The 22,481-nt window shown below is 37.0% G+C and overlaps 2 protein-coding genes across 3 annotated transcripts; one reads left to right on the forward strand and one right to left on the reverse strand.

The window, feature by feature from the left end:
• Window positions 1–246: 246 nt before the first annotated feature.
• LOC109041188 (intraflagellar transport protein 22 homolog) lies at window positions 247–13,141 on the forward strand. Of its 2 annotated transcripts, none has more exons than XM_019057424.2 (5): window positions 247–1,917; window positions 4,273–4,436; window positions 7,513–7,691; window positions 8,554–8,697; window positions 10,668–13,141. In XM_019057424.2, exons 1-4 carry the CDS (start codon window positions 1,876–1,878, stop codon window positions 8,676–8,678), a joined length of 510 nt encoding a protein of 169 aa, XP_018912969.1. In that variant the 5' UTR covers window positions 247–1,875; the 3' UTR covers window positions 8,679–8,697; window positions 10,668–13,141. The 2 variants fall into 2 exon arrangements, with proteins under 2 accessions (XP_018912969.1, XP_072154103.1); XM_072298002.1 differs by lacking the exon at window positions 10,668–13,141 and having other exon boundaries at window positions 247–1,095; window positions 1,773–1,917; window positions 8,554–10,337.
• On the reverse strand, window positions 12,942–20,242 carry LOC109041183 (uncharacterized). The gene is made up of 6 exons (XM_019057418.2): window positions 17,552–20,242; window positions 17,115–17,226; window positions 16,212–16,292; window positions 15,155–15,283; window positions 14,189–14,302; window positions 12,942–13,129 (listed from the first exon to the last, which is right to left on the reverse strand). The coding sequence occupies exons 1-6, from the start codon at window positions 20,012–20,014 to the stop codon at window positions 12,942–12,944; spliced, it is 3,087 nt and encodes a 1,028-aa protein (XP_018912963.2). The 5' UTR covers window positions 20,015–20,242.
• Between the last annotated feature and the right edge of the window lie 2,239 nt (window positions 20,243–22,481).

The raw sequence follows: 22,481 nt of genomic DNA on the forward strand, positions 1-22,481 counted from the left end.
CAATTTTTGAGAATGAGCACAAGCTAAGACTATTTTTGATGCAATGAGCGGCCTTTTTTTTGGACAGAATGTATTTCCGCAGCTGATACATTTGTAATGCAAATGTCAAAGCCGAAGCATCAATCCGGTTTTACTCGAGTTCGTCACAGAAAAATTCTACAATAGGGACATCGCTATGAGGAAAATCGATTTTTTAGAATTCATCCACAAGAGATGAAAAAAAAAACAAGGTCGAACACATTTTCAATGAAAAATTAATTCCCATGTGCGTATAGGGAGAGTTGCTCTCTCCTTCTCTTATTTGCATAAGAAAAGGAAGGAAAAAATATGGGTCTTTCAAACTATCCAGGTCTTTTAACTTTTAACTCTACTTCATCCTGTTCCTTTAATCGTGACTATTATAGGAGCCCTCTGACCGATCGTGACGCAAGCATGACCTATCATCTTGATTCGTCGGAGGTTGGGATTTTGTCGCGTAACTTTTTTAGGGGATATTTGCAGTCCTGCAGAAATACTTGCGCATGATCCCGGACTTCATTTTCCTTTTAAAAAATTAGAGAAAAAATAACGCTCCAAGAATAATGTGTTTTTCCATACTTCATGAAGTGCATGAAATGATGTTCGTCTGTGTGATTGGTAAAGTTATCATCATGCATGCTAGATAGTAAGCCTCTTTAGTTCATTTCAAAACTATAGTCTAATCCAAAGACAATCTATGTTTTCCGTAAATGATTGGTACAGATTATGTGCATTTTTACTAAAACGAGATAAAGAGCGACCCGTCACTTTTACAGAGAATTCAAAGTTGTGTGACCATGTCCGTCACGGTGCGGTGCGATGCGATGCGAGTTTGGGCGAAAGCACAAGGCGCCGGGTGTGCGCGCGTTGTCACGGCAACCGCACTCTATCAGCATAAACACATGAAAAAATGCTGTAAACCTTAAACCATCCAAGTTACTTACTTATCGCTCAATTGATTACAGAGCCAATGATTTGCAACAAATGGTTAGCCTTTAAAATACCTAACTTTTTCTGAGTCAAATATTGACTACGTGTGTTTACAATAAACTATAGTCCTTTTTTATCCTGCTGGCTGTAAGTAACTAAACGAGGTGTGACGTAAATGGAGAATTTAACTCCCCTACATATGATGTGATGCTAAGAATCGTGTTTGTGCGGGGGTGGAGCCATGCCGCTAAAGTGATAATCAGCAAATGGAAAATATTGATCGACATTTTCCAATCTTTTAAAATAATTTTCTTTTTTCCTAAGTGTAGTAAATTTGTAACCTGAATAATGATCTCTTGTCCAGCCGAGACAAACAATATGAACATTGAAAACGGAGAGTGGAAAATTAGCGCACTGAAAAAAAATCTCGGTGTATTTACTAAGAAAAGGGTAAAATTACCAAGAATTCTGGGTTCTATTTGATCCCAGTTTTTTCTTGGTAAAATTACCATTTATGGAATTGGTAATTTTACCGCGAAATCTCGGTAAAATTATTGAACTTTCTCGATAATTTTACTGGACCTTGGTAAAAATGCCAATATTTTTTAGCGACTGTGGTAGAATTACCGAGATAAAATGGCAAAGTTACCGGAAATTGATTACCAATAAAAGTGGTTTTCTTACCTGGAAAAAACAGTAAAAATACCGGTTTTTAGGTAAGCTTACCAGTCTGTCTTGGTAAAATTACCAATAATTGGTAAAAAAAAGTGAGATGGTAAAGGTATCAACGGAGCTTGGTAAAAACGCCGAGAATTTTTTTTCAGTGCGATCAAGAATTTACGTGAAAATGTTTGAGCTGTTCATAGTCTCATTTGAAGCGACATGATCGCGATTTGATGTAATAATCATGTTAAGAGAAGCAATACAATGGTGCACAAGTTGAAAATCGTCCTGGTTGGCCCTTGCAAGGTTTGTAAAGTATTTGTGGCTGTATTGACTGTTTTTTTTTATGTTGAGGTAGATAGTGGGAGGAGGGCATAGAGTCTCTCAAAATGATTATTATTCGCGTACATACATCGGTACATCTACAGCACGAATTTCTATCATCTGAAGGAGCTATCTCCTCCCAATATTATGATGGAAGATTTACTTTCCAAAAAAAAAAAAAAAAAAAAAAAAAAAAAAGCACGGATTTGAAATACGATATCTCATAATTCCTACTCCTTTAACTTTTTTTTCTATGAAAAAAAGAAACAAACCAAAATTGCCTCTCCCAATTTCTACAAAATATTTCTTATGGAGGAAAAATCACGGAGTTTTGAGAAAATGACTTGTTACGGCCTCCACTCCAAAACTCAAAGATGGCAGAAGATCTATGACAAGCTGTGATCGTCTAGGTTCAGTTTCATGCCCAGGGCCGGATTTTGGGGCGCGGCCCATGGCGGCAAATTTAGGGGGGCGGCAAATTATGCAATTTTTTCAAATGTAGGTAATAAAAAAAATCGGATTCAGAAAAAAAATACAAACGAGAAAAGGCGACAAAATCTCTCATTTCCTGAGAGTTAAAGTAAAGTAATTTCCAATTTGTTAGTCTTTCGGCGAAACAAGAGACATCACCTTTCAATAGTCTGGCTGAGAGAGACACCAATCACGAATTTTGGCCTGGAGTGGCACGGCGTAGAGAGCAATGATGATGAGGACTTGAGATGAAAAGGAGAAGCCCTAGGCGCGCGCCGGTCAGCATGAAACACACATTAGCCCCTACAAGACTCCATGAATACTTCACGCATTGCGTCAAACGTAGCGCGGTCAGGAGAGGTTGGCGTGAAACGCATAGCGCCTACAAGACTGCATGAATACTCCACGCATTGCGCCAAACGTAGTGCGGTCAGCAGCGGTCGGCATGAAACGCATAGCGCCTACAAGACTGACACTTCACTCCGGATACTTCACGCAATGCGCCACGCACAGTGCGGTCGGCGCGGTGGCGGAAATTAAACTTATTAAACCATGTTTACGAATTCTTTCCATAATTGTTTCGTTCATTTCTTATAAATGAAAGGCCTTGTCCATCATAGGGATAGGTTTACGGAACTTAACTTTCGCGCAAGGTTCCGTGAACTTCTGCTAGTGTTGACAGGGCTTCCACAAAAAATGCGCCCAACACGAGTAAACGCGTCTTATGCATATGCACCCCTCCGCCTCCGGCACGTTCACTTGATGGTGTTTGTATCGATGTTTCAAAACGAATGAGAAGGGGGTGGCAAAATACAGGCGGCCCATGGGGGCAAGAAGGTAAATCCGGCCCTGTTCATGCCAAAAAAATCGTAAAACTGAATTATATCCTAGTGATCTCGTGCTTTGGAAATTGCAGATTAGAGGTAGTTTTCTCTCAAAACTGCGTTTTTAGAACTGCAAACTGCATACTTACCCACAAAGCTAATGCTTGGCTTTACCTTTACGGGCGTTTTATGCTCCAAAATATTTGTTTGAAATTCCGCTATGCTTTGGTGTTAAGGCATCCAGTCAATTCGTCGTTTTCTCCACAAAAGAACGTAACTATATTCCAATGTTGCCAAATTTTCCCTCGCAAATTGCATTTCTACGAAGAGAATCTTGGGCATTTCTAACTTAGAATTTCACGGATTATTTTTTAGATCTCTTGTAAAAATTTGAGAAATTTTGGACGAAAATTGCACCGGCACTTTTTTGTAAAAAACTGAATTGTTTGAGTCAATTCTGCAACCCTGGAATGAGGTTACGTTCTCTCGACCAGGAACCGACGAATTTTGAGTTCTCGCGGATTTCATGCAGTCAAGTTATGGTTCGTTTCTCTGTGAATGACTGAAATTGTGCGAAAAATTTAGATTATCGTAATCAAGATGGGTGCTTGTGTTTCCAAAGTTTAACAGTCGAGATGTACCATAATTGTTTTTACATTAATCGAAGTATCGAGACCAGCTCGAGACACCGATGGTTTCATTCTGCGATAAGAATTTTATATTACTAGCTCAAATTATAAAGGCACATGGATTTAATATCACATGTGTTGTTCCTAAAACGAGTCGGGAATAATAGAACTTCATCGCAATTTATAGTCCAACTAATTCTAAATAGCAATAAGCTGTTGTGTTGTGATTGAATGTCGGAACCAGTCGAGTCTCTATGACAGCTGACATGCATATAATTAAAGAAAAAATTGATAAAATTTTGACATAAGAAACTACTGTTCCTGACCCATGACCCATCCACAGAAGTACCTGTCTTCATTGTAACAATCATGGCATATTTGTTGTTTCTAAACTGTTCTATGGAAACTTCCAGGCCGGGAAGTCCACGGTGGCGAATTTCCTGTCAAGCAATTCAGAAAATTCGTTCCCCGAATATCGACCCACCAAAGGCGTGAGGATTCTGGAATTTGAGAAGAAGGACGTCGTTGGAAGTGGAACAATCGAAATTGAACTATGGGATACCAGTGGAGATCACGGGTGAGGCGTCATAATCATCTCTGAGTGATGTTCATCGTATGCGTATGTTCTCTTGCGTTCATTTTGTTTGAAGGCGTTTTTTAGTGGCATCGAATAACATGTTCAATCATTAATATTTTTTCAACTTGAGATCTGAAGAGATTGAACATACTAGACAAGCTGGTAGTTTGCTCTTTAGGCTATAATGAAGCTGTCCTTTCCACGTACTACAATGTTGGTCCTACATATTCATTCCATGCGCATGATCTGAAAAAAATGACGCAAATCCTGGAGAGCTCGAATTTTTCTTGATTTTTAACCAACGATACGCGACAACGCCGCGCCGCAGCGGGAGGCTCTACAGATAAATACATGTTCATAATTAGTGATGGGGCCAAAACATAAGAAAAATATTTGAGCTTTGCCGAATGAATTCGACTTGAAACAGCCTCGAAATACTTAAATACTCGGTTCTCTGTGCGCTTTCAGGCATTAAAATACGGCAACACGTTGCAATTTTTGGGAATCTTCGTATTCCGTATTCAAAAAAAGTTGTTCGATAAGGTTTTTAACCACCTACCTACACTTTCTTCGGATAGGGTTCAATTCTGGTGTCGGTCTCGCCCTTCCTAAGCAATTTTAGATACCTAATGGTGAAAAACTAGAGAAATCAATTCTTTAGTTTTTTTTTTAAACTATAAGCGGAGGGTTTGATATTGACTAAAACTTCCTCTAAAGTTCTCCTCTCCTAATTAGTACCTCTCTTACTTTCTTAATGAACATAATTGAAAGACTTTTTGCTCCTCCGATGGTATAGTTATGAAACAGCGCGTCGAATGTCAAAAAAACCCATATTCTCAACCAAAATCGGCCCTCAGACCCATGAATACTGGGGGCAGCATTAGACCTCAAAAGATACCAGAAATGGCCAAATCATGATGCATTCTGCAAAATGTAGTCCTTCGATGAGCGAGAAATTGTGAGGTTGAGGAAATTCATCACGGTGAGCCCAAAATTGGCCCTTAAGAGTACCTACGTCTTCTTTCGATGGAAAACGCTCTATAATATGAGGGGCTTGGAGTACAAGGCCAAAAAAAAACCAGTTTTTGAAAAATTGAGGTAATACTAATCTCAAGTAAAACTAGCCTTGATGCATATTCTGTGAAAAATTCGCTCCCAAATTCAAATTTTTAAGCATCAAAAAGTCAGTTTGAACTTTTTTTCCGCCATATAAGGATCCATGTTATATCGAAACTTCAAACACGTATTTCTCGAAATAGCAAAAACTGTTTTTATACGCCTTGTCCTCCAAGCCTCTTATGTGTACCTGTTACAGGTAGGATACTTACAGTAAGAATAGATTTGCTCGTAAGATGAGCAGTTGCACAATTATTGAAATTGCCTCCATACACCCTGGGCTTGTCGATTTCCCTTGACATTTTTGCAGGGGCGAATGAATAGCTGAAGTGCGCTTCAGCTAGAATTTTATTTAGCAAATGGGTGGTTTTTATACGAAGATTAAAAATAAACAAGTGGTGGGAAATAAAACATAATAATAAGAACTTTGCAAAACGATAATCCGGGTATCGGAACTTGGCTGTTTTGAAAACGCCTTCAAATGCGGCGTGATACCTCACGCATTCCGGAGAGTTCAAATAGTTGTATCATTGCGCCTTAGAAATCCGACGGCAGATTACAATTGAAAAAGCATCCATACACGCTCGGCTTGTCGATTTCCTTTGACATTTTTGCAGTGGTGAATACATAGCTGAAGTGCGTTCCAGCTAGAATTGTATTTAGCAAATGGGTGGTTTTTATACGAGGGTTAAAAATAAACAAGTGGTAAGTAGGAAATAAAATGAATCGGCTCGTGCGAAAACCGCTAATGTCCATTTTTTCAATTTTGAGATTTTTGGGTTAAAATACTCTCGGAGGTCAGACACACTCATTAATGTAGTGAAAATGTTTGTTCCTTAGGTTTGAAACCCTTTTCAGGGGGAGGCCATGGTCCGAATCATGCGAAAACCGCTAATGTCCATCTTTCGTTATGTGCCTCATTATACTGTACAACGCAAACCAAAATAAAAAAATGTCTCCTGGACGACACCAGGTAAACTTTGTGCATTTTAAGGCGCTGAAACCGAATATGACCTCCGTTTTTTTCCATCACCCTCCAATTTTCCGGAAAAGCCGATTTTACTCGGAAAAATGACCATTTTTGGGCATTTTCGGTGTTTTTCCGACTGTCATCCCGACCGTTAAATTGGAGGGTAATGGGAAAAAACGGAGGTCATATTCGAATTTAGCGCCTCAAAATACGTTAGGACATCCATATTTGGCCCGAAAGGCATACTGAAAAACATGCGTTTTCGATGTTTTAGAACCGCGTCCACGCGCAAATCATGCGAAAACCGCTAATGTCCAGTTTATTGCTGAGAGTTTTGTGATGAGACTTATTTTAAGTACCGCAACTGTCCGGAATTTCATTTTTTTAACTTTATGTGAATGATGATCTACCGCTTTAGCATCTTTAGAATGAATTTTGAAAATATCAAACGGCTCCAAAACTCGGCGATTTTTACGTATCATGCGAAAACCGCTAATGTCCAGAGCCATTTCTTTTTAATTACTCCGTTCAGACAGAAGAGGAGCTGGAAACTGTTAGGGATCCTTTTCTACGATCCACTCTTGTATTCATCAACTTCTGAAAATTTTTTAATCCCGCATTTAAAAGGCTTTTACAGTTTTTTGCAGTTTACTCAAAATAAGAGAAAATGGACATTAGCGGTTTTCGCATGAGCCGATTCAAATGTAATAATAAGAACTTTGCAAAACGATAATCCGGGTATCGGAACTTGGCTGTTTTGAAAACGCCTTCAAATGCGGCGTGATACCTCACGCATTCCGGAGAGCTCAAAAAGATGTATCATTGCGCCGTAAGAATGTGACGGAAGATTACAATATTCGCACTGAAATATCAGGTATATAATCATGTTTCACAGGCTAGGAAGCTTTTACCGTCATTTTCTCTTTCGATCTGACAACCCTGATACCTGTTCTGTCTGTTCGATTAATACTTTTTCAATAATTTGAGCAGGTATGCAGTGTGTTGGCCGGCAATACAATACAGGGCCCATGGTGTGATATTAATGTTTGACCCTAAAATTGACAACCACAAGTCTGAGCTGCTATTTTTCTACCAGGCGTTTGTCGCTCAGCTGAACCTCAGTCCTAGACAATGTTTGATCATTACTCAAAATCAAACTGTAAATTTGCGTAAGTATTGGAGAGGAACTTGCTGACTTTTCTTCTGGAAAAATATATTTAAACAACAGTGCACTGAGATAGGTTAGTTCAGTTGGCTGGGAGGTGAGCCTTGTGAGTGCATATGTGAGGGTAAAAATTAGATACGAAATGTTTTCACTCACCATGATTATATACAAGAACCTAAACCTAAAATTTCTGAAAAGAAGTTCTGATTATTTAGAGTCGAAAAAGATCGTAGGATGCATGGCAAAGATGTGGTCCTGTTTTTAAAAATAAAATTTTTCTCCTTTTTAGTATCTATAGAGGCAGATCCAGAACACGAGGAGTGGGGGGGGGGGGGGGGGGGAGTTTAAATCAATTCCAAAAGAAAAATCCCAAAAATCGGCAACGATGAGACATGAGTCCCCCGGCATCCTCTTGTTCAAATGTAAAGGCTTCCCCTTGAATATTTTCAAAAATTTGAGGCTTCCAAAATGCAATTAAATAATTTTTTCCGTCCTTCTTATTCCGGACGAATTGGGGTGGGGGGGGGGGGGGCGCTTTGCCACCATGGATCCGCCTATGCTGATGAGGTGTACCTACTACTGTACTATTCAGACTTTCCCCTAAACTAGTAGCTTGCATCATGATACTGAGTCTCATTACCATTGAGTTGGGCTGACAATAAGTGGGTACATAATTTTTATAATAAAATCAAAAAAATTCTAGAGTTGACAGATTTCACTCAGACATTCATTGATGGTGGGTGGCAAAACAAATACAAATGGAGAGACGGTTCCTTTATTACTGGATCTCATCCGTTTTTTTACTAAAAATTAGTACCTAAGTGAACTGCGTGCATGAATAATTTACTCTTCGTTTTCCATTTCAGCAAACATCCTCGGAAAAATTTGCCAGATTAACGGAAACATTGAAAAAAATGGAGATCAGCTGAAGTCAGAATTTTTCAAATTTATTGATGAAATAATACGTTTTGCTACAATTTCAGAGGAATAGATTTGCATTCAAAATATGGGTAGGTAACACGATAAGAAACAATTCAAAAGCAAAGAAATTATTTAAGATAGAGCTTACTCATTCTAGGCTGAGGTTTTTGGAAAGTTTAAGTACATTTCAATTGAAAAAAACAAAAAAAAAACCTCCCTTGCATTTTTCCTTAACTAGTTTGTGTCTGGAATATTATCCTAGACCTGAAAATTTCGTTTCAAAGTAAGGAGATAAAAAACAAAAAATTCATAGGAAAAAAACCTGGTCGGAAAGGAAAGAGAAAATGTCTGAAGAGAACAATGAGAGGGAAGACATCAATGAAAAAACATAAAATATCTACACTTTTAAAACAAACGAGATCAGAGACCTTGAAGCTAAACAATGAGAGGCTTATGAGAGGCTCATTTAAGTCTTAGCACAAAAAAGAAAATACATAAGAAAAATGAATCTTAGAAAATTGTCACACTGGTAGGTGCCAGCACCACTGATTCAGTCAGGATCAGTTGAAATTTCACAAAAGATGGGTTCATAAACCATTCTGAACACATTTGGGTAAACGAGCATTCAAATAGCATTAATTCTTGTAGAATAATTAAAGTAGAGAGAAGATATAGCTTTATTTATGATACTTTCGAAAACTATAATTATTTTGAGGGATAAAGCTGGGAAAAAAGAGAGAAAAGTAAAAAAAAAAAAAATCACATCGTTACTTATGGAGTTTTCTTAATAGAATCCATTGGAATGGACACTGATGATTCAAACGAATTTTTCACAAATTAAAAGGCAAAAATCATTCATGGGAATAAAACATTTTTGCCCCTTATTGGATACTTCAGACAAAAGTATTCAATGAGAGATGACTCATTGTTGTTTCATTAAGACAGCTGGAACATTGCTTTGAAAAGTCTACTTCGACTTCAGACAGCAATTCTGCACTATGATATTGAATGGTAACCTTCAGCTAGCAGGCAAAGGGTCCAGCAATAGAGTTACCTATGTTTTCGAGCAATGACCTTGAAAACATCTTTGTTTTAGATTCAACAATAACTCAAGAAAACTGACGATAGGTATTGTCTTGAAAATTCAATTTTGACCTTAAATAGAAGGCCATAAAAACTGCTAGTTACCTAGTGTTCAGTCAGCATGACAAGGAAATACACTAAGCAGTACCAACATGATAGTTAAGAATGCAAATTGAATATACTCCTTCAATTAAAAGATGAATAAATATTTGATAATATTGCAAAGCCTAAACGAAGCTCAAGACAAATTATTTCTTGGAGAGTCGCCTTCCCACGAGTTTCCATTTCACCAGTATTCCACTGATAAGTTAACAGTATCTGAAGATCTGAAGAGAAGAGTGAAAAAACCTGAGAAATGATCTTCTCAGAGAAGAGAAAAAAACAAAATAACTGAATATCAATGATTCTTCTACCTCCTACTGAACTAAATTCACACAGAATGCTCAGGAAAAATTTACTGTTCCTTTCATTACAAAGGACTCGATGAAATTTTTCTTTTTTAAAAAAAAACCTGACATGAAAATACATTACATGATTTTTCATCCAATTTTACCTCTCATTAAGGTTTTGGAGATGTCATTTCTTATTGTTAAGGGTGTTTTAATGACAATGAATAGTTCCGAACTGTAGAACTCTATCAATTGTTTCCAATATTAAAACCAAAAGTAACCAAAACACCAGATCCACTATCAGGTAGTAGACTTACAAAGAAAAATTTACCATTAACATTAAAATAAAAGATCTTTGAGGATAATATGATTGATGAAAAAGTACAAAACTCATGGAAAAGTGGTATTCATTGATTAGACAGTCAACTGAAATTTCCCTGGTATATTTAAATTTGAAAATTGTTCATATTCACTCTTGTAATATGTGCATCTATTTTTAAAAAAAAGAAAAAGAAAAAAAAACTTCTTGGCTTATCTTTAACAATATGAAAATGACCTTTTCTTTTATTCTCTTTCTTTTGTTCCAGACAGTGATGAATGACACAAATCCAATCCAATTCCACAATGATTGACTGAACTTTTCAATAAAAAGCATTTTATAGCCTGGGTAAATCATGCTTAAAAATATATTGCATATAATTGAGTGAAATTAAAAAAAAAAAAAAATGTCTGGTCTTCCTAAGAATTTCGATAGTCCATGCAAAGATTTACAAAAAAAAAAAACTGAATCACATGAATGATAGAAATGAAATGTTTGGTTGGGGATGAAAATCTTTGAAGTTTTCAAATCATACAGGTGTAGTCTAGAAGTAAGCAAACCCACGATTTTAAAAACTAAGAAGATTTAGAAAAAACAGTTCAGGTATGCTTTCTATTTAAGGCACAATATCAAGTTCCATACTGCAGGATTTAACCATAATCAATCTAACTACATTTTACATTGTCCTAATAGGTACTCTCATGTATTCCTTTTTTAACTGAAAAGGAATCTAATTAACACCATTCAACTTTCTGAATATTCACCCCAGATTATGAAGAGTATTCTCACAAAATTTCAAATCTTTGTGTTGCTTAATTTTCTGTTTAAATGATGGAACATCAAAGGAAATAAGACAACAATGCGATTCTTGAAAGTTGGCAAGACTGTTTTTCCTCTATTTAAAAATAAGTGAAGCGACCGATTCTTGGTGAGGTCTCTCCTGAAATCTATACTTTTAATAGATTTAAAGGGAGGAAAAAACAACAGTATTGCTGACTTGCAAAAACCCTACTGGTAGTTAAGCTGATTCCGTTTTAATCGGTCTACATGACAGTTAATTGGACTACATTTTGCAATTAAGAACTAAAATTTCTGGCTCATCCGTAAAACCACGTATGTCTGTAGGGAAACTAATGGAAAATATGTTGTTTTTATCAGAGCCAAAAGATTTAGTTCGTAACTGCAAAATCCATTCCCATTGTGAAGGCAGCCATTTCCTATTAATTCTACCCTTGGGGGAATTCAGGTGCTTTTCTTTCTTATGACGATAAGGCACACTGTGGTATGAGTTAGGCATGACTGACAAAAAATGGAACTAAGGGAAAAAGACAAACTTGTAATACATGAACATTCAGCTTTCTAAGTTACACAACTGTAGGTAAGTAAATACCTACATATAAGAGGCCATTCATAAAATACGTAAAGCTAAATTTCCAATTTTTCGACCCCCCCCTCCCCCTCCCACACGCGTTTCTGCGATTTAGGTCCATATTCTTTCATGCCCAGTAACAAAACACACCCCTTACTCGTACTCCCTCTTTTCATAGAATTTTCGAAGCATATTTTTTTAACTGACCTCATAGCTGCCAGTGGCAAGCCTGTACTGAAATGACAAATAATGCAATTGCCTCGTCTTCATTTACAGCTATTTTTCTACCTACTTGCTTACATACAACTGCTGTCAACAAGGATTGAATTGGTGTTTTTGGGTGTTTACAATTTTTGGGAGTCTTTCGCATGAGAAATTGTTTTTCCTCATTACATTTGTAACAAGAACATTCAGTATTTGGCAAAAAAATAATAATAGAACATTTAACAATAAAAAATAAGTCTCAGTTTCTTAAAAATTAAAATCACTAGTTCATATTGATATCACAGAAGCTGCAAAAATGTATGACATGGGACACTTGATTTGGACCGACTTTAGAGGAAAAGAACCAACACATATAGAGTGTTGTAAAAATCGAGACAAATTTTCTACACTTTCAGAAAGTCGAGTGCATGTTCTTTGGGCGATATTTTCAGGGTTGTATTCTTTTAAAATTGACAATTTTTTGGCAGAAAACCGAAAGGATTAGAGCTCTTGGGTCTTTTTGAGAAGAAAATAAATTTGCACAATTTTAACAATATTGTGACTGCGTTGGTTCCTTCCTACTAGATTCAATCCATTTAAGTGATTACCTTTGAACATTAATTTTTGACTTGCATTTTTGTTTCATAAAAAACTAAGGGAGCAACATAAATGAATCCATTTAAGTAAAAATAATGGATTTCAAATGCACTATCCATCAGTATTACATAAAAGGCTTCAAATGCAGATTTTAGGACTTTCAACAGCAAGAAAAGCAAAACTAAACATTATTGAGTTATTCAACCAACTACTGCTGATTTGGTAGCGATTAGCTCAGATTTTGAACCATCAACACCAAAAAAATAACAAAAAACAATATCAAACACAAATTTAAATGGTAACAAAAAAGTTGATCAACTTCCGACTACTTGATTCCCCAGCAGCCTTAATCTTAAATGAAGGTGATGATTTTTACGGTTCAAATAAACTGGTGTGCAGGATACGAATCCTCAATTCATTTCCGTTTCTGATCTTAATCAGGGTGTACTTTTTCATGATAATGTCTTCAGCTCTTTTATTAAGCAAGAGCAATTCGGAGATTCGTTTTTGTATTCGCTTCTTATGAGCTGGATCTTTGAAAAACTGCGCCGCAGAACAGCCTGAAAAAGAGAAGGACATTAATAGATACAATGGTGAAAAAAACAACATACAATATCCACCTCTCTGAAGTTGTCTCACGTCATGAGCCAATAAAAATAATATGGAGGGAGGACAGGAAGTTGAAGGCCGTTACACAAGTTGAACGCCCTCCTTTCTCCGAAAAACGCATTACTCCTTTTCAGGCCTCTGCCATTCTTTGACATTCATTCATTTCTTATCTTCCTCTGTCAAACATTCAGGTACGGTGAACTACTGATCAGATTCATCATGACTACCTTTAATTTAATAGTATACGTTGTAAAATCTTAGGCAGGAAGTATTATTTCTTTTCTTTGATACTAATAGTTTCGCCTAATTCAATCCATTTTACAACTAATGTACATTTTTGTTTCAATATTTTGTAAAATTTTTGTTGTTTTGTATTGAAAAAATAAATGTGGTGGAAACTTATGCTTTGATTTCTTTCATAATTGGACTGCGTTAAGCAGAAAGGAACCAAGCCACATCAGCTACCACCAAATTTAATTGAGAAAATTAATTTTTTACATGAAAAGGGTTCTTGTGCGGATTTCTGTGCCAATTCCAGTGAATTATTTCCAGTACAAAGCAAATTTCTCGAAAATTTCAAAGGAATCCAAACAAACGTTCTCTTATAAAAAATCAAATTGGTTAATTAAATTTGGCAATAGCTGATGTGGATTGGTTCCTTTCTGCTTGACGCGGTCCAATATGTCTATACTACCCATCAAATTCTCATATGAGAGGGAAACACACCATACATGCAACTTTAAATTGCTCAAATCTCAGTCAAAGAGTGCGTTTGCCTTCTTCCAACAATTATGCCACGTCTTTAGATACTACATCTTGACACTAAAAAGTTTTTCCCTACTTACACTTCAACACAATGCAGTTCTTTTGTACTTCCAATACAATTTTTATTTACTTTTGGACTTGGCTTATAATCACACTGTTTAATTCGATTTTTGAAACATTGAAAAAAACCGATTACAGAACATGTACTTCTGTAAAAAAAATTTCAATTAAACAGCAAGTCATACCAAAAAATTTCTCCGCATTTGGGTCATTAATCTGAGCGATGAGGTACTCTCCTTTAGTTGTTTTCAACATCAGCTGCGCTTTAAAAATGCCCCAGTAAAGTAGTCTTCCGTTACCTATTTGGCACAAAAAGCAATTTTCATCAGATAAAACAGAAATAAAAAAAAGTGAAATCATTCCATTAGGCAACTACTTACTTGAGAAAGCAAACCCTACTTGAACAAAAATTCACAGAAGATCATGTTTCCTTCATCTTGCCAAAGAAAAATGCTAGAAAATATATGAACTACTAAAACAATTTTTGCAGATTTTGAGAGTCAGAGCCCTTTATACTGCTGATGGACCCTTGAAGGCAAGAATTTTCAAAACCAAGCGCCTTTTGAAAAAAAAGGAGGAAATACCGAGAGTGAAGGAAAATATAAAAATCATGACCAAAAAAATGGAACCAATGAGATGTTACACATGACTGGCTGATGTCTTCAAATTTCAAAACATACCCTCGCAAAAAAACAGGATAGAGATCACAAATGATTGTTTAAGGTAAAAAAGTTCTACATATTACAATTGAGGGGCTGGTGTGAGAGGAGCCTTTCTTCTTCGCAATGTTTTAGAGTCTCCGTTGCTAATTTATATTTTGGAGAAAAATCTAATGAGCAATTGTAGAATCATGAAAAATATTCAAAAAAATTTCAAAGAAATGTAAGTATGCACTCATTTTCTTTACATTGAATCAATTATTAGCAGGAATATTTGGACACTGCAACCGAGAAATGCGCTGCTCCCACGCCGCGCTTCAATTACGCTCTTTCTCTTAATTTGTCTTGTTTTTTAAAGTTTTACAGCTATTAGTTATTCTAACCGGTGAAATTGTCAAATTTATGTGCCTGGCAATTTTTTCCCAAGAGGTTAAAACATTTTAAGTACATACATTTTGTGAGATGAAGATGAAAATAAAAATATGGACTTACAACTCTTGGTGGCACAGAGAGGTACTTTATTATTTGGCCACATAGTTTCTTCAGACACTACCATCGTTTCTGCTGTTCCATACGGGATCAATTTATTGCAACGTCCACAGATAGCACTTATTAGGTTCTCTGCAAAACAAGAGAGAAAAAAAACAACAATTAAAAGAAATAGAAAATTAGATTCACAGTTTATCAACGACTTACTTGACTTGGATAGCAAAGTACTCTCAAACTTTTTATTCTTGAAGTTGAATTGGAGAACCTGGAAAAGGTTCAGTGCACTAGTTCGTACTTTGTATAAAATTACATAGGACCCTGCACACTGCTTATGGAAATTAATGCCCACAACAATTTACAATTTTTTATTGCATTGAACTTGTCTATTGATCTTAATTCAAATTAATTATTGCATCAGGTTTCTACAAGCCACCTTTTATGCATAATTAACAGTTAAAGTTACAATAATTTGCTCAGTAAACTGAAACCAACAGGCAAGAATGATTCAAAAAGATCCCTGTTCCTCTCAACATTTGAGAACAGGCTGGGTATCATTCATGGAAAAACCCTGCGCGTGTCGGCTGTCTTATCTATCTCTCTTCTACTCTTGTATTTTTTACCATTTTCATAGAGGTGAATAAGAATGCCCGCTAGCCTGTCTTTCTTTGTTCTGTATTGGGTTCTTTCGTGAATTACACTCCATTAGTTCTTGAGTGCTAAGAGAAGGAGTTATCTCTTTGACTCAAATTGCCATGCTGTCTTCATTTATTAGGAAAATTATCTAAACTTCAACCCCAAATTTTGCAAAAAACCATGGCTTATAGAAACTTGGCACGATTTTGACTTTTGATTATGATCAATGGACAAGACCAGAGAAAAACAAAATTAGATATATGTGTTGACAAGGAGGGTTGTATTCATAGTAATTCCTTAAATTTTTCTCGAATAACGACTTCAGGGTATCTGTTAAACTTCATCCAAATGCTTTAAACTGATATCAAACTGGGATCTCAGTAATAATTTAAAATTCTTGTCATTAGAAAAAAAAGGAGGTATCTACCTGAAATTGGTGGAGATATGTGCATTAAACCAGCTTCAACACACTCGATCGTCTCTGTGGAATATGATTTTTCCCTTTCATCTGAAAAATAAAACATACAACATGAGACATGGAAATATTAACCTTATCATACAATGCACAATTAAGATCAAAGCCAAACTATAGTTCAGGCTTGAACAAAAAATGTCTGCTTTCAAATCGAAAACAAAAAGATAAAAATATCTGTTTCTTCTTAAAATTACTTTCTTGGAGAAGAAAAAAACCATGAACAATTATAATACTACATAAGAGAAAGATAAAGCGCATTGAAAGAGATAAATCATTTTTGAACTTAATGTAAAAAGAATTTAGGGGTAATTTGAAAATATTTTCTCCCGTCAAGAATTGTAAGTTGAAGAAAAACATCTTGAACAAGAAAATAGTTGTTCAAAGATTTTGCACTTGCCATCGAGTCTCATAGAGGAATAAAACTTCAAATTTTTTTTTTCTGGGTTCAAACTCGATGCGACTTGGTGCGGTTTTGTTAACTCAGTCTGATTATAATTTTAAAAAAAAGAAAGAAAAAAAAAATAAAATTGAAATCTCATTGAGTTAAGTACTAAGCTTAAGCTAGGCTCTTAAGTATTTGATAGGTAAGTAAGCACAGAATTTTCATCAACCAATGCAGCAACTTGTCTTGATTGACGCCTACGGGAAAAACCTCAAAGGATTTTACAACTTGAAATTCAGATTTTACTATGGCAGGTTGCCATATTTTACCAGTTTGTGATTGATTTCCAAAATTTAAACTATACTACTAGGGTAAAGAGCAAAGCACTCTTGGAATCTAGCATGTTCAACTGTTCATATAATACCTAAAAAAAAAAACACTGATTAACGCAGGTAGGAAAAGAGACTTAATACCTGATGAGGAATCTTCTGTAAGTTGCGTTTCAACTTCCTGCTTCACATCAGGACTACTGGAGGTGTGCATAGAATTTTCACCACCAACAGGAGAACTTGTATTTGTTGATGCCTAGAAAGAAAATGGACAGGATTTTAGGTAAACCTTAAAGGTAAGTTTTTATTTTTGCACAGTGCCATATTTTCCCAATTGTTAACTCCAAAATAAAGTTACTCAAGCACCCGAAAATCATTTGGCACCATAATTTCCTTTGCTCACTAACACTTTTTCCAGGTTTTATTGGCCCTCCTGGAAAGCTAGCTGCAGAGAGCTCACTAACTGCGTCATGCTGCTGGAGCAAACTGTGCAGCTTATTCTTTGCAGCAAAACTTCTTCTGGAAAATAGCATAATCTCAAGATAGCATGATAAAAAAGGAGACATTCTCCAAGTACTTACCCCTCTTTCTTCTTTGCTTTGTAGAGTCGTTGCCTCAGTGCGCTGGAACTTCTTTGTAGCAGATAGGCATAAGCTCTTTTTAGCATTGTTGGGAGTGGTAGTTCTGAGAAAAAAACCCTCCGAAGGCACTGAATTCTCAAAGTCTTTCAATGAAGTGGTAATGAGCTGCTTATTTGGAGAATCATCTCTTTTACACTCAGATGAGGGCCCCATCTTTTGTCGTTTGCAATTAACCATGAAATCAGAACAATCAGGGAGATTTGATTCCCTTTTCCGTTTCTGAGGGGCACACGGTTTCACACACAGAGTTGGTAACAGGCCATGAAAATCTAAAAAATTTTCATCGACTTGATGGACATTAACGCAAAAATATTTTAAGTCCCGTAGCAAAAGCATTGATTTCCCCTTTGAATGGTCTTTAGATGGGGTTGGTGCACGATGAGGAGGAGAACGACTGGACGTCATATTGTTGGGAGAAAGATTTTCCTTTGAAGTTGATGTTAAATTAGGGCAGTTTTTCGTTGATGAAGCATCCAAAATAACAGAGCAGTCCTTAAGCCTGAAAGACTTCCTTAAGTTCCTTGTACAAGATATGGTTGCCAGTCTTTCAAATTCTTTTTTTTTCTTGATTTCCCTTCGATGTCTAATTTTCTGTCTTAAATAAAGTTTCCTTTTTTTGCGCCTGGATATTTTCTTCTTACTTCCAAGCTCAGTTGAAAGATTGCCCTTTCTTCTTAAAGGGGAGATAGTTTTAGGAGAGGAAATACTTGGCTTGTTTGATGCTAGCTTCAATTCTCCATCGACATTAATTAGAGGCTTGTTTTGCTGTCCACTTTTTTTAGTCAATAAATTTTCGGTATCTTGGATATTTGAGGGGGCTGAGTTCATTCCTCTTAAGGGAATGGCTTCACCAAGAACCACAGAACTTTCAATTATACAGCTGCTGCTATTTGTTGATGAATTACGAATATTGCTTGAGGTTTTATGCATTGATTTAGAACCCTCGTCTGAACAGAGACTTGCTACACGATCAGAATTACTTAGGCTTTGCTTTCTCAGTTCTTGAACTGATTCGCAAAAGCGAGAACCTGAAGCATCTTTGACCTCTTTAAGACTATCAGTGAGATAAGCTTGATTAAGAACATTTGATACATTGGCTGTAGGAGGAAGATTAGGATGAAGTTTACCAGTTGAAGTTTCACTTAAAATGAATCCATTATGATGAGATTCTTGATGCAATGATTTGCTGTGGAAGGAACGAAGACTTTTTTTGACTGAATTGAGTGTGGAAGTGAAAGGCGTTGCTGAGCAGTGGCAAAACGATTGAGAGCTTTGCAGTTTCTTCCATGGAGAATTTTGAGTGCTAGTTTGGACATTGTTATTCTCTTTGAGCTTTGAAATGAAATGATTACACGCTTTGCCTTGGCTGGCAATGCGAAAAAGAGAGTCCTCACTAAGATAAGGAGACAGTTTGTCTGACCTGGTATTTCTATTACAGTCATGACTACCAGAGGGATCTAAGGCTGAGGAATTTGAAAGTGAAGTGCATATATTAGAGTTTACCTTTGATTTTGGAGAAGTTGCTTCAGTCTTGTGTGAAACTGCTGGTGAACTAGAATGCGTTGATAGGCTGGTGGTATATGCAGAAATGTCTCGAGAGGAAAGTTTGGTAACCTTGACAGAAACTTTCCGGCATGTGCTACTCGCTCTAGAAATGGCCTCAGTATTGTGTTTATAAGTGGGTTCAGCCACCAATGAGGATTTGATAAAAGACACTTGGCTTGAACTGGCACCTGAACTTCGTTCAAAGTGTCTTTCATTTGCTTCAGGCGATTCGTCAACTAGTGAATTCCTATCGGATTCATTATGTTGGACTACTTTAAAATTTGAATTACCCTCAATCAGAGGCTTTTGACAAGGTAAAAACTCTAGTGGAATGATATTACCATGTACGCAGCACTGATGCTTAATTGTTAGGATGGTATCAGATAAAGAACGAGGGAATTTCCTCTTCCTTGAGTTTGCCACACATTTACTATCCAACTGCGCAACTTTTGATTCGGGACCTTCTTTCTCTTTTGTACGTGTTTTATCACCATTATAGTTAATCGTGTAAGTATCCTGTCTGTTGATTCCATTCTGTACAGAGAAGGATTCCGAGGAAAGAGAGAGTGGGACTTGACTGCACTCAGGAACATGACATGATTCTTTCGATGAAAGTGTCTCAAGGGGAGAGCTGGAGACAAAAAAACCAGATAGATGGGGAGACTGATAAGTTGAACAGGTGGCTGGTGAGTTACTAGACTGAGCAGAATCTGTGATCCTACCTACATTAACTTGCGGATTCAACTCTGGAGCAACTGAAGAGTCGTAACATTGTTGCGATGCTAGATGACTAGAATCCTTCGACTTAAGAGTGAATGTACGATTCGTAGAAGTTTGTTTACAGCGCCTCTTTTTCATAATCACTTCACTGATGATCTTCGGATGCAACAGTTGAGTCACGAACTAATAGCAGTCTTAAAACACTCATATAATAAGGGTAGGCACGTTCCGCACGGCAAAAATATAAATTAAATACCAATTAGACCGAATTTTCGTAATTAAAATGAATTCGAAGTGCTTCTGCTGCCGTAATAACTGGGAATAACCTTAAAGCAAAAATGATGATGACATGAGTTTGTTTATCAACAACGTCAGCATGCATGAACGATGCATGAACGAGGATGCAAGCAAGACGTCTTCCTCATAATAGTTCTTCGATTAGCCGCGTGCTGCGCTGCTGCGAGTGGTTGTTTTTTTTGGTCGATCGTTCAAGTCTCTACATTATATTTTCCCCCGCAGTTTTATTATACAGATACCTAGGTAGGTAAGTAAAAGCAGGGACTCGAAGTAAAAGTACTGAAGGTTACTTCTTCCTACCGACTCGGTACGAGATACTCTGATAGGTCTCAGGTAAGAGATGTTGCCTTAAAAGAGTATAAATTCATGTGAAAAGACACAAGGAACTCACCAACGAAAACGTAGTACCTACGATTTTCTTCCAGTAGGTATAAAGTAATATACAACCAGAAGCACCCCATATTTTAGGGGGGAAAGAGCAGAATATAATACTAGCCGCTCTGGACGCGCTTTGCGCGTCCGTCACGGCCAGCCAAGGGGCTGCGCCCCCTGGACCCCCGATCACTCGCTACGCGAGTGACATTCGGCAGTCGGCTCGCTCCGCGAGCCATTTTTCTCAGTGATTGTACATTTAATCACTAAGATGTATACATTTTGGAGATTCTGGAGACAAAAATGATTTCGTCACAGAACCTTGTTGCCGGTGCGTGCCATCATTTGCACATGAATTGATGTGTGGAGATGAAGCGATGATGGGGATCGATCATTTCTTCAAAAACGCATTTGACTGGGACGTCATCCCATCGGGTGGCGGAAAAAGACAATCCATGGATCTCCTTCCGCGATTTGACTTGCTAAAGTAGCAAAAGTTCATCTTGACCGCTTAAGAAGATTATCGGTGGCGTAAGGGTCCAAAAACTGCTCAACGATAGTAAAGTTTAAGTTCCGAATCGCAATTAGCCCACTTGTGTTTTTTTTATACTTTCATCGCATATAAATTTCTCAGATGTTTTTGTTTTATTCTCTCTGATTACATATTAGTATAATCATATCCTCATTTCATTTCCTTTCCCTTTCCTTTTTCCCTTTCTGTAGCACCTGTATCCATTTACAATTATTATTTTACAATAGCTTTCCCCTAGTATACAATTGATGCTTCAAACGGAATCAGTTGTTTTAATGACATTTCCGGCTAAATCATGGGTTTTCCCAGGAAGGCAGTCTCTCGTCCCTCCTGGACTCTATTGTTGCCAGATAAGTTGCTTTTTTAGCACTTTTCTCAATTCAAATCCATGTAAAATATTCACATTTATCGCACAATCTGGCAACCTCTCGAGTGAAATAGAAAAAGGTAGACTCGCTGAAAGTCTGAATCCTTCGAAGTTTATATTAATGATGATAATTTTCACTGATATATAGGTATCGCAGCTATAATTGTGTCAGTTTCAATATTACACCTGGGAAATCATAAACCGGAACTGGCTTAAAAGAAACGATTGATAGGCACGCCATAATTTGATGTGTCACAAGTAGATAGGGGTCCCTATTTGAAATTGTTGGTATTTGAGGAAAAGTAATCCCCAACAAGCCCCCCCCCCCCCCCCCCCTCGATGACGAGGACAACAGTCCAAGCCAGAAGTATAACGTAGATATCGAGCGTTTCCCGCGGTAGGTACATAGTTTAAGGCTTGTTGCAGATATTTTCCTGTCACATGCATCTCATTTTATCGAAAGACAAATGGTCGTCGTTTTTGTTCCGCAAATTTCGCGCGATTCATCAGGATTGTTCATAAAAAATGTCGCACTTAAACGTCAAAATTAGTTTCCCAAAATGAAAAAATAACAAATAAAGAGGGATTTTTTTCTTTTTCTCTTGGACACATTGAAGTATGGGTGAAAAGAAACTCTAGGTACATATCATGCCTAGATACCTAATTTGTTTGGGATTTCGAGGGCCGGCAACGTCGTAATACACTTAAGTAATGCATTTCTCAGAGAGTTGACAATTTCGCGATGAAAAGTAAGTAACAATTTTCTCTATCAGCACAATAGAAAGCGCCGGAATTAAGTTAATGTGTAATTAAGTAAGAGAAACAATGAAATCTCCGGTGAGTGTCGCACGCGACGGACATAAAACGAATTCCATCATACCACCCGGATGCAACTATTCGGGCTCTATGGATGTCCGTGTTGCATACCCACGGGAGTGAAGGCGTTTTGCAGACACTAACCGCCTCACCAGCCACGACGGCGCGGCGGCGCTCAGTGGGGCAATCATGGAATTTGCAACTATTCTTCTCTCGTTAGC

This window comes from Bemisia tabaci, chromosome 1 (assembly GCF_918797505.1).
Source record: "Bemisia tabaci chromosome 1, PGI_BMITA_v3".
NCBI classification, from domain to species: domain Eukaryota; kingdom Metazoa; phylum Arthropoda; class Insecta; order Hemiptera; family Aleyrodidae; genus Bemisia; species Bemisia tabaci.

Excerpts from the sequence above, each read along its gene's own strand:
- LOC109041183 (XM_019057418.2), bottom strand. The coding sequence starts at position 20,014 with ATGAAAAAGAGGCGCTGTAAACAAACTTCTACGAATCGTACATTCACT. Across the intron at positions 16,293-17,114 it reads TACAGAAGATTCCTCATCAG|ATGAAAGGGAAAAATCATAT; the intron begins GTATTAAGTCTC and ends TTTATTTTTCAG. Across the intron at positions 15,284-16,211 it reads CATATCTCCACCAATTTCAG|AGAACCTAATAAGTGCTATC; the intron begins GTAGATACCTCC and ends CTTGTTTTGCAG.
- LOC109041188 (XM_019057424.2), top strand. The coding sequence starts at position 1,876 with ATGGTGCACAAGTTGAAAATCGTCCTGGTTGGCCCTTGCAAG. Across the intron at positions 1,918-4,272 it reads TCCTGGTTGGCCCTTGCAAG|GCCGGGAAGTCCACGGTGGC; the intron begins GTTTGTAAAGTA and ends GGAAACTTCCAG. Across the intron at positions 4,437-7,512 it reads GATACCAGTGGAGATCACGG|GTATGCAGTGTGTTGGCCGG; the intron begins GTGAGGCGTCAT and ends TAATTTGAGCAG.